The sequence below is a fragment of the Lepisma saccharinum genome, chromosome 2, assembly GCF_977018435.1.
Source record: "Lepisma saccharinum chromosome 2, izLepSacc3.1, whole genome shotgun sequence".
NCBI lineage: Eukaryota > Metazoa > Arthropoda > Insecta > Zygentoma > Lepismatidae > Lepisma > Lepisma saccharinum.
Window position 1 is genome coordinate 145,526,716 of NC_139230.1, and position 9,143 is coordinate 145,535,858.

Here is a 9,143-nt window from a genome sequence, read left to right on the forward strand (position 1 = left end):
TAGCGATGTCTAATCTAAGATTAGATGTCAGAAATAAGGTGCCGGAAATATTTGTATTTGGGAGGACACCTTTTCCTGCATCCGTGCGACAAGGTACGTGCTTATTTCAATTGTAATTGTAACTGTAATTGTGAAAAGTGGAAACATTACAAAACAAGCGGTTTCTGTTACGGACTTCCTGAACGCAATTTGCCGGGACCTGTTGCATGAAGAGTCCGCGGAACGGCCGTCACGCTGGCGGTGAACGACTGAAATAACCTCCCTGTATAAATGATTGATTTGGTTTATTTTACTTCGCTTTTCTGACATTTTTTGGCTAATCGTGAAGATGAAGATGAAAATGAGTGATGTGAAATTGATGAGAGGACCATCTTAAAGAACACACATGCCCAGTCTGGGATTTGAACCCAGGACCCCTGGCATCGTAATGCACCTTGTTAATCACTGCAAAACAAATAGAAACAGAAAATGCTTGATAAGTTATTTGCTTCTCTATAACTCATGATTATATAGTAAGTATTATTCGCTGTATGACTAGGGATTAATCATATTTGTATGTCTAGCCAACCTAGCCATCTAAGCAGCAGCAGCTTCAGCATTTGCAGGTGGAAGCGAAATAAAGAAATATCACAGAAAGTCAGAAAGATATCCAAATTTCGTAACATAATACTTATAGAGCATGCAGATGGCTGTAAAAACAAATGCTACATACCTAGTTTCCTTCCTTAATTGAAACATGGTTTATTCTTCATTATACACGAGATCAACCACCCTGGGAATTGAACCCAGGATCTTGTGTGGTAGTCAGACTCTCTTTTAGAATGCCAATATGTTGGATATTTTGTCGATCAGTCGATCCTGATCCATTGTTTCCAGAGGAAGACAATCTGGCAGCTTCTCATTCGACATTTCACTCGCGATGAAGGAAAACGAGATCACAAACACTTCGCGATTCTATCTTCTCGCGTTTACAGAAGTTTACCACCGTTCGGACCACAAATCCTACTTCAAACTATCTGACAGATATCAATTGTCCACCAAATCAACAGATGAACCGACCGCTTCGTTGTTTCTCCAAATTTTCAGAAAATGGCATTTCTCCTCCTTTGCAGGGCAGGTCATTAGCAGGAGGGTTGAGTGCATGTGAGAAGAACCGCTATTTCATTCATTCTCGCACCGAAAAAGGGACAAGCAATAGAATTCTGTTCTTGGAATTTGAAACGCATGGGGATATCTTTTCCGAACCATAAAATAATAAACCCAGAATGTTCTAGCCACCCATATCTAAATCTTCCTGTTTGTGTCGTCCTTTCGGAGCCCATGGTGCCAGTGCAGGGACAGATGAAGAGAAAGTACAGGTTTTGGGGGATCCTGGATCTGGTGTACAGCAGGGAGGAAAAGTGCATTTTCAATAGGTCTCAGACTTCCCTGACCGGGGTGGACCACGAAACCATTAACTGCATCCTCTCCCAATACATCTGTTTATGTTCAACAAGCAAGAAACAGGGAAATAAGAAAGAAATACCTTGCTTGGGTTCGTGCTACTGAAAATTGAAGAAGTGTTGCAAACTGCAAGCAAAATTTACTGAATAATTATTTTGCAATATATGTCATCAAAGTAAAATTTCCAGCAAATACAGAACAGTTTCCCTAGGCCACGTGGACATTTGCCGGGGCCAGTACCCCCATGTGCCCCCCCCTAATGACGTCCCTGGGTATTTGGAGGGCATAGGACTGTAGGTAATGTGCTGCATGCACTATTTTATTACCCCCAGGAAGGGCAATATGTTATTACCCCAGGAAGGGCAATATTTGACTCTCCAAGAACTTGAAGTTTCAATGACATGTGAAATTAATAAGATTTAGTCCTAAAATTTTTCATATTTGAAGTTTTGCTTGCAACACAATCAGCAGCAGAGGATTTACTTTCTTGGCCTTAGCTCATATACAATACTGTACCTCAAAAATTTCTAAAAATACTTTCAAATACTAGTTTCAAGCTACTTAAAAATACGTAGTTTCAAGCTTCGGTTTCTGTAGACAATGGTCCACCTCTGATTTTTCATACTTCTAATTTTCTTAACAAATGAATGTATATGGGTTATTTCCAGAAATGTGTATATATAAATATATTACTAAACTATTTAGTGCATTGGTGGGGGAAATACAAATTACATATAGCTGCCCTGAAAAGAGAATCGACACGAGTTGATATTTCCAGTCTTTCGCTTCATTTGTAGTCAGTCACATGCTGTACAATATTTTCAATATTTGTAACACAGAATCCTTCTAAGATTACTAGCTAACCTGGGTATCAAGAAACAAACTTGTGTTGTAAATTATATATGCGCATACGAAGGATGATGAAACCGCAATGAATCAAAAGGAACATGGGCCGAAAATTTTGTTCCCAAAGCAGAACCAACCAAACCATAACAGACATGCAAAAAATGGTAAAAAAACAAAATTACACAACAGAGAATTTTGTGTGATTTCACCACGTAAAAACGTGAAAGAAATTATTGTTATGATTTAGAGCAGCAAGTTAATATTCTTCAAAACTCTAAATGCAAACAACCGAACATAAGCAGGATAACACCATGATTGATTGAGTTGGTGTTCAAAGTCCACTTTATGCACAGTAAGGCTAATCGGGACAGTTTAAAGTGGGATCCGAATTACTATGTGCCTCCAGCGGGAATCGAAGATGAGACCATAAGTCTTAAAAAAAAACATTATCTAATGAGCATGCATTACCTGTCTCTTTCCTTCAATATTCTGGAATATGGAATTTCTCTCTCATATCATGTCAATCACCAGTAGACAAGTTTCCTAAACTTAATTCAAATCCATGGGCTATCCATATTCCGATAACAGTTTCATACATTGCAGACACATTTCTTCAATACTTACGGAAATGAGTTTCTCCAAGGTTTACAACGTTCGTCGAGGTATTTTCTTTCATCATAGAATATATTTGACAGGGAAATCGTGTATTTTTCAAGAGAAATATCTCAGAGACCCACAATTTCCATTGCTTTCATTTGCTTCCCTACGACAACCAGATGCTGCATACATTTGATGACGTAAGCCCTTGTCAGTGTTTCAACCCCCCCACTTCTTTTTACTATGCTTGCCTAACGTACCCAAACCTAACCTAACCTTATCGTAAATGTTTTGTGGGGCTATCCGTGAATGGTTTGTGGGGTTATCTGTGTATGGTTCATGGGGCTATCCATCAACTACCCGTGCATAATGTATAATTTCCACCGGTGACAAACACGATAGTAGTTATTTTTCGGTGCAGAAGGCTGAAACACTGCATACCCACAACATGAGTCAAGATGTGCCCGCCATATTGTGTGTTCCAGAAGCGAAGACAGGAATAAAAAAAAGCACTCAGAATGTGAAAAATTTCATTTGTTTTCATGTAAAAAGCATAATGGCCCCTTGAACTATGTTCTGCGGTACTAGTTTACTATCCTTCGGACACATTTATTTATTTTTACAGAAGAAACTACTTACTGTAATAAGTTCCTGTAGCATTGTCGAACATCGGGAAGGTGTTTTGTGTGATGTGGGAATGTTACATAGCTGAAATTCATGTTGTTCGTTGAAAATTAATTCTCCGATGGAGAATAGTGTTTGGTGCGTACACCTTCGTACACCATCATGCATCTTCTTCTTCTTCATGCATCACTCGTCGTGATTGTGTTTTGTTCATGTTCATTGGGTATCCAGTGTTTCGAACTGTCTGCGTTTGCAACGAGAGTTAGAAGGATGGCGTGTCGCAAGCCACACGCATGTTCATTGGGTATCCAGTGTTTCGAACTGTCTGCGTTTGCAACGAGAGAAGGATGGCGTGTCGCAAGCCGCACGAACCATTTGCGCGTGGTTAGGTTAGGAAACATAGTTAAAATTTGGTGTCGTATTAGTATCAGGATCTAGAAATTGGAAATAATTGCGAACCATTGACGCTAGCCCCACGAACCATTGACGCTAGCCCCATGAACCATTGGCGCTAGCCCCACGAACCATTGGCGCTAGCCCCACGAACCATTGGCGCGTGGATAGGTTAGTTCAGTTAGGTTGAGATCGATAGTTAAAATTTGGTGTCGTGTTAGTATCACGATCTAGAAATTGGAAATAATTGTGAACCATTGGCACTAGCCCCATGAACCATTGGCGCGGGGATAGGTTAGTTCAGTTAGGTTGAGATACATAGTTAAAATTTGGTGTCGGGCATTTCTTGGGTTCCGAAGGTTGAAACACTGCATAACAATTGAAAATCGATAAAAGACACGGCTGATGTGTCATCCCGACGTGTCATTATTTACGAAGGAGTCTGCGCCATATTGTGTGTGAGGCAAGCGGAAAGGCTAGGAGAAAGAAGTACAGTAGAGCGTCGATTATCCGAACGTCGGTCAACCGAACGACCGCTTAACCGAACTGTGTACTCGCTCACTTTCAGATATCTGTAATGAAAAAAGTACGTGACTTAGCTGTTCGTAAGCATGTAGGCTTGCTTAGACAGACCAAAATAAAGGATTTTTTTTAAACGTTAATTTTGTGTAGTGTGTGTATTGTTCATGCAAAATGCGTATGTAATATGTACATATTTTTGTTTAATAAACTGTACCACATACTATATATTCCTACTAAAGTTGCCTTTGTACGTTACTTTGTAATACATACTTAAAGAGATGCCTGTTTTTATGAATAAATTTACTGTACAGTACTTCTTTTTGGCAAATAAACATGTACAGTTCGATTATCCGAACAAACCAGTTTTCCGAACACCGATGTCCCCCAATTACTTCGGATAATCGACGCTCTACTGTACTCGTAATGTGAAAAATTGCTCTTACTTTCATCAAAACAACGTCAATACACCTTGAGGAATGTTCCGCGAGGCACATACATAAGTACGAATGTCAAAAATTTGACAAAAGACAAGCACGACGCGCGATTATGTAGGAAGGTGTACTCGCCATATTGTGTCTCAGGCAAGCAAAAAGACGTACCAGAAAGACGTACTGGTAATGTGAAAAATTGCAATTAATTTCATCAAAACAACATTAATACACCTTCAGGAATGTTCCGCAAAGCAGATAAGTAAGAAGGATTCTTGAAGGTGGCCTTTCGTTTCTTCCACGCAAATAATCTCAATTTTAAGACATATCAAGTAATTTTTTTTTGTTCGCTTTCGCTTGTGTTACACGCGATACAGCGGAGAAATCTTGACTAGCGTTGTCCATGATCAGTGGTTATGCAGTGTTGCAATCTTCTTCATAGAAAAATACCTACTTTCGTGTTACTGATTTTGTATTTCTTTCCAGGTTCGAAAAACGCACGAACCATGCACTGATACCCCCACGAACCATGCATGGCAAGGTTAGGTTAGGTTCTGTTAGGTTAGGCAAACATATTTAAAATTGTTTTTTAAAATTAGAAAAATATTTTTTTCCAGGTTCGAAAACCCCACGAACGGTTGATAAATAGCCCCATGAAGCATGCATGGCAAGGTTAGGTTAGGCAAACATAGTTAAAATTGTTTTTTAAAATTAGAAAAATATTTTTTTCGGGTTCGAAAACCCCACGAACCATGCATGGCAAGGTTAGGTTAGGCAAACATAGTTAAATTTGTTGTTTTTTTAAATTAGAAAAATATTTTTTTTTCCGGTTTGAAAACCACACGAACAATGCACGGATAGCCCCACAAACCATTCACACAGGTAGCCCCAAGAACCATTCATAAATAGCCCCATGAACCATGCACGGCAAGGTTAGGTTAGGTTCTGTTAGGTTAGGCAAACATATTTAAAATTGTTTTTTAAAATTAGAAAAATATTTTTTTCCAGGTTCGAAAACCCCACGAACGGTTGATAAATAGCCCCATGAAGCATGCATGGCAAGGTTAGGTTAGGCAAACATAGTTAAAATTGTTTTTTAAAATTAGAAAAATATTTTTTTCGGGTTCGAAAACCCCACGAACCATGCATGGCAAGGTTAGGTTAGGCAAACATAGTTAAATTTGTTGTTTTTTTAAATTAGAAAAATATTTTTTTTTCCGGTTTGAAAACCACACGAACAATGCACGGATAGCCCCACAAACCATTCACACAGGTAGCCCCAAGAACCATTCATAAATAGCCCCATGAACCATGCACGGCAAGGTTAGGTTAGGTTAGGTTAGGTTAGGCAAACATAGTTAAAATTGTTTGGGACATTCCAATTCCTTCCATGGTGAATTACAAATTCTACTGGATCTTCAACGCTGTGCAATTTCACCACGCATCCTGTGCACATCATGTTGTCGCAAGTTGTAATCAGAAATGATGAACAGTAACACAAGTTTATTTACATTCCAGAATGGTATTGTTTACTATCCATCGGACAGATTTCTTACTCATTTGGGGGCAGGTGACTCCCGCCAATTTCTAACATGCCTTTAACAGGGAGTATATAGAAAAAGCCGGGGAGCCGGAGCGGAGGCGGTAAGTCAATTACCCCAGGGGTGGAGCCCGGAATCGGTGGGAAATTTGAGTCAAAAACTTCAAACGAAAATATTTTTTTTGTTTAAATTTCGCACCGATTCCGGGATGGATAGCCCTAAAAACCATTCACGGAATGTTCCGCGAAGCAGATAGGTAAGTAGGAATGTCAAAAATTGACGCAACTCGGAAATTATAGGTATCCGAGGGATAGTAAACTTTTACCATAAACTCATTTCGGTAAGTACTTTCTCCTGTAAAATTGAAGAAATACGTTTTGCGGAAACGAAAATTTTACGAAAGAAAGAATAATTTACGTCTTTTTTTACCATGAAAAAGCATTGCACCTTAGCAGAAAAGAAAACTTTCCTTTTTTAAACTGTTGCACAAAACTGTCACAACTTTGTCAGTGGCGTTGCAATCATTAACAAGTGAAGAGCCGTCATCAGCAGTTACTAAAGAACGCGAGAGAGCTCAATCCATGAAAAGGTGGGCAAAAATGGAAAAATTACATTCATATTGTAACGCGTTACCAGTTCCTAGGTTCCAATACCGAAGTAAGGTATGGGTACTTCGTACTTGTTAACCTTCTGTGAATTTATATTGTTATCCAGTGATCGAAGTGGAAATTCCTAGCTGATGCTGCTTAATTTAATTACTTGTTTGCTATCCCTCGGATACCTTCCTTCTTTATATTTCGGTATTTTCAAGTTCATCGGGTTGAATGATAAAATTGACATGGGCATCGCCAGGCCGTTGATATATAATGGAATAGTGTAAATAATAAAATACAAATAATTAGTATTATTATAAAATATTAATTACTTGGGGATATGCCAGATTAACATATCATACCGTTCATAATCTGAAATACTAAGTTTTACTGTTCTGTTATTAACTTTTCTCTTACACACCTAATTCAAGAAAATAATTTAAAACTGGGGAAAATTTTATTTTTGAAGTTCACGGAGGTGTGACCCCCTTTGCGCGGCCCGAGCAAACGGATGATGTAACAAACAAGGTTACAAGCAGGGTTTGGAGCCTAGGACCCTGTACTCTTCCTTGTGGGGTCTGGCTGGCAGGGCGCCATGCTGATCATTCCGCCAGAACTAACTGAATTGCTAACTTCACTTTATGCACATATAGGCTAATCGGAACTGGTCCCTACAGTTTAAAGTAGGATCCACACCACTGTGCAATGTACCTCCATCGTGTATCGAACCAGGGACCACTCAGCCAGAGATGTAACCACATAAAAGTTAACAATAGTAACAATAATGTCTTCATTCATTCTCGTAGTTGCGAGTATCTAAAGCAGAATTGTGACGATCTCTTTCATGCTGTTCATTCCTAAATTCCACTTATCAAAATTCATCCCCTAGTCGTGGTTTAAGTAAGAGATAAGACAGAGGACATAAAATAACCAAAACGCAAAAAGATAAAGAATGATCGATTTCATTTTAATGAAACTTGACCATTTGGGGATTGATTTTTTCTCACGTTCCACCTTATTATAACAAGACTGTTGGGTAATTGCATAACATAAAGTTAAATTCACGATAAATCCACGGGCGTTAACACAAGAGCCCAGCACATACATAAATTTCATTTCTTTCGAAGTATGCAACTCTATTCGCGCTTTCTACTGTCAATGCTAACTTGTAACATTGTAAAATTTCTGATTGAAATAAGTACATTATTCAGGGAAATGATAGTCAAAAAAATGTGAAAAAATTTACCTCTTTTCCAAGGTAGAAAAGGCGCTGCTTCTGGGAAGGCAATGCCTTCTTTTCTTCTATTATTGCCTTTAATTCTCGGACTGTAGTACGTCTCGAGGTATTAATGGTTTCCGTAGCACTTCCATTCAGAAACCTGATCTGCACATACATGTCCTAGATGTACAATACAGTTTAGCAACTTTGAAAATGAAAGCTCCGCCGCACTAGCACCACCGTCCTAGACGAAGGAAGAAAAATTGTGCAAGAAAATAAAGGTTTGGTTCAGTGTTGCCAGTTCGTTACAAAACGTGATCGGTCACTTTGACGAATCACAATATTACTTCATCTTCAGCCACGCCTGCAGAGCTTCTGCCTTGATGATTGGTTGTTGCGTTTGTCGGAATGAGGTCAGCGCAGTGATGTTTCTGGCCAGAGGAAAATTTCCCTTTCGTTCTTGAAATTACCCTCTTTCAAAACAGTAAAAAAACACTTATTGATGGTTTATCCTGCCACGTAGGAGAGTGTACGAACGTTTTAGGGGATGTAAAGGCAAATTTAGCATTAAATTAGACCTTTGTGAACACCTTTTTTGGGGGTGTGACGCGTGACAATAAAGATTATTAGTATGCTGAAGGAGAATCTTGTACTTCTATTATGTACTCAATTCATTTCCTTTCTATTATACATTAAATTTACAAAATTTGCTTTACCTTTCGTCTTTATTACTATTAATAATAATAATCCGTGGCTCGACAGCCATAGAAGGGCCTTGGTCTATCTCCCGACTGCCCGTCTCCAGTGGAGATATACAACCGGTAATGGGGTGACATGAAGTCAGCACGTCGAAACCTCAGCCGTTATAGATTTACCGGATTAGGCTAATCACTCGTAGCTCCCAAATTTCCTCACGATGATGGGTTGCCACCGGTCC

At 39.0% G+C, this 9,143-nt stretch overlaps 1 protein-coding gene across 1 annotated transcript in view; it reads right to left on the reverse strand.

Annotated features, from left to right (window-relative positions):
• Positions 1-8,424, reverse strand: part of LOC145984136 (E3 ubiquitin-protein ligase UHRF1-like) — a 163,840-nt gene extending 155,416 nt beyond the window's left edge. Inside the window, exon 1 of the mRNA XM_083117578.1 lies at positions 8,234-8,424. Coding sequence (XP_082973704.1) covers positions 8,234-8,383 — 150 coding nt within the window. The 5' untranslated portion in view covers positions 8,384-8,424. The remainder of the gene's footprint in view (positions 1-8,233) is intronic.
• Between the last annotated feature and the right edge of the window lie 719 nt (positions 8,425-9,143).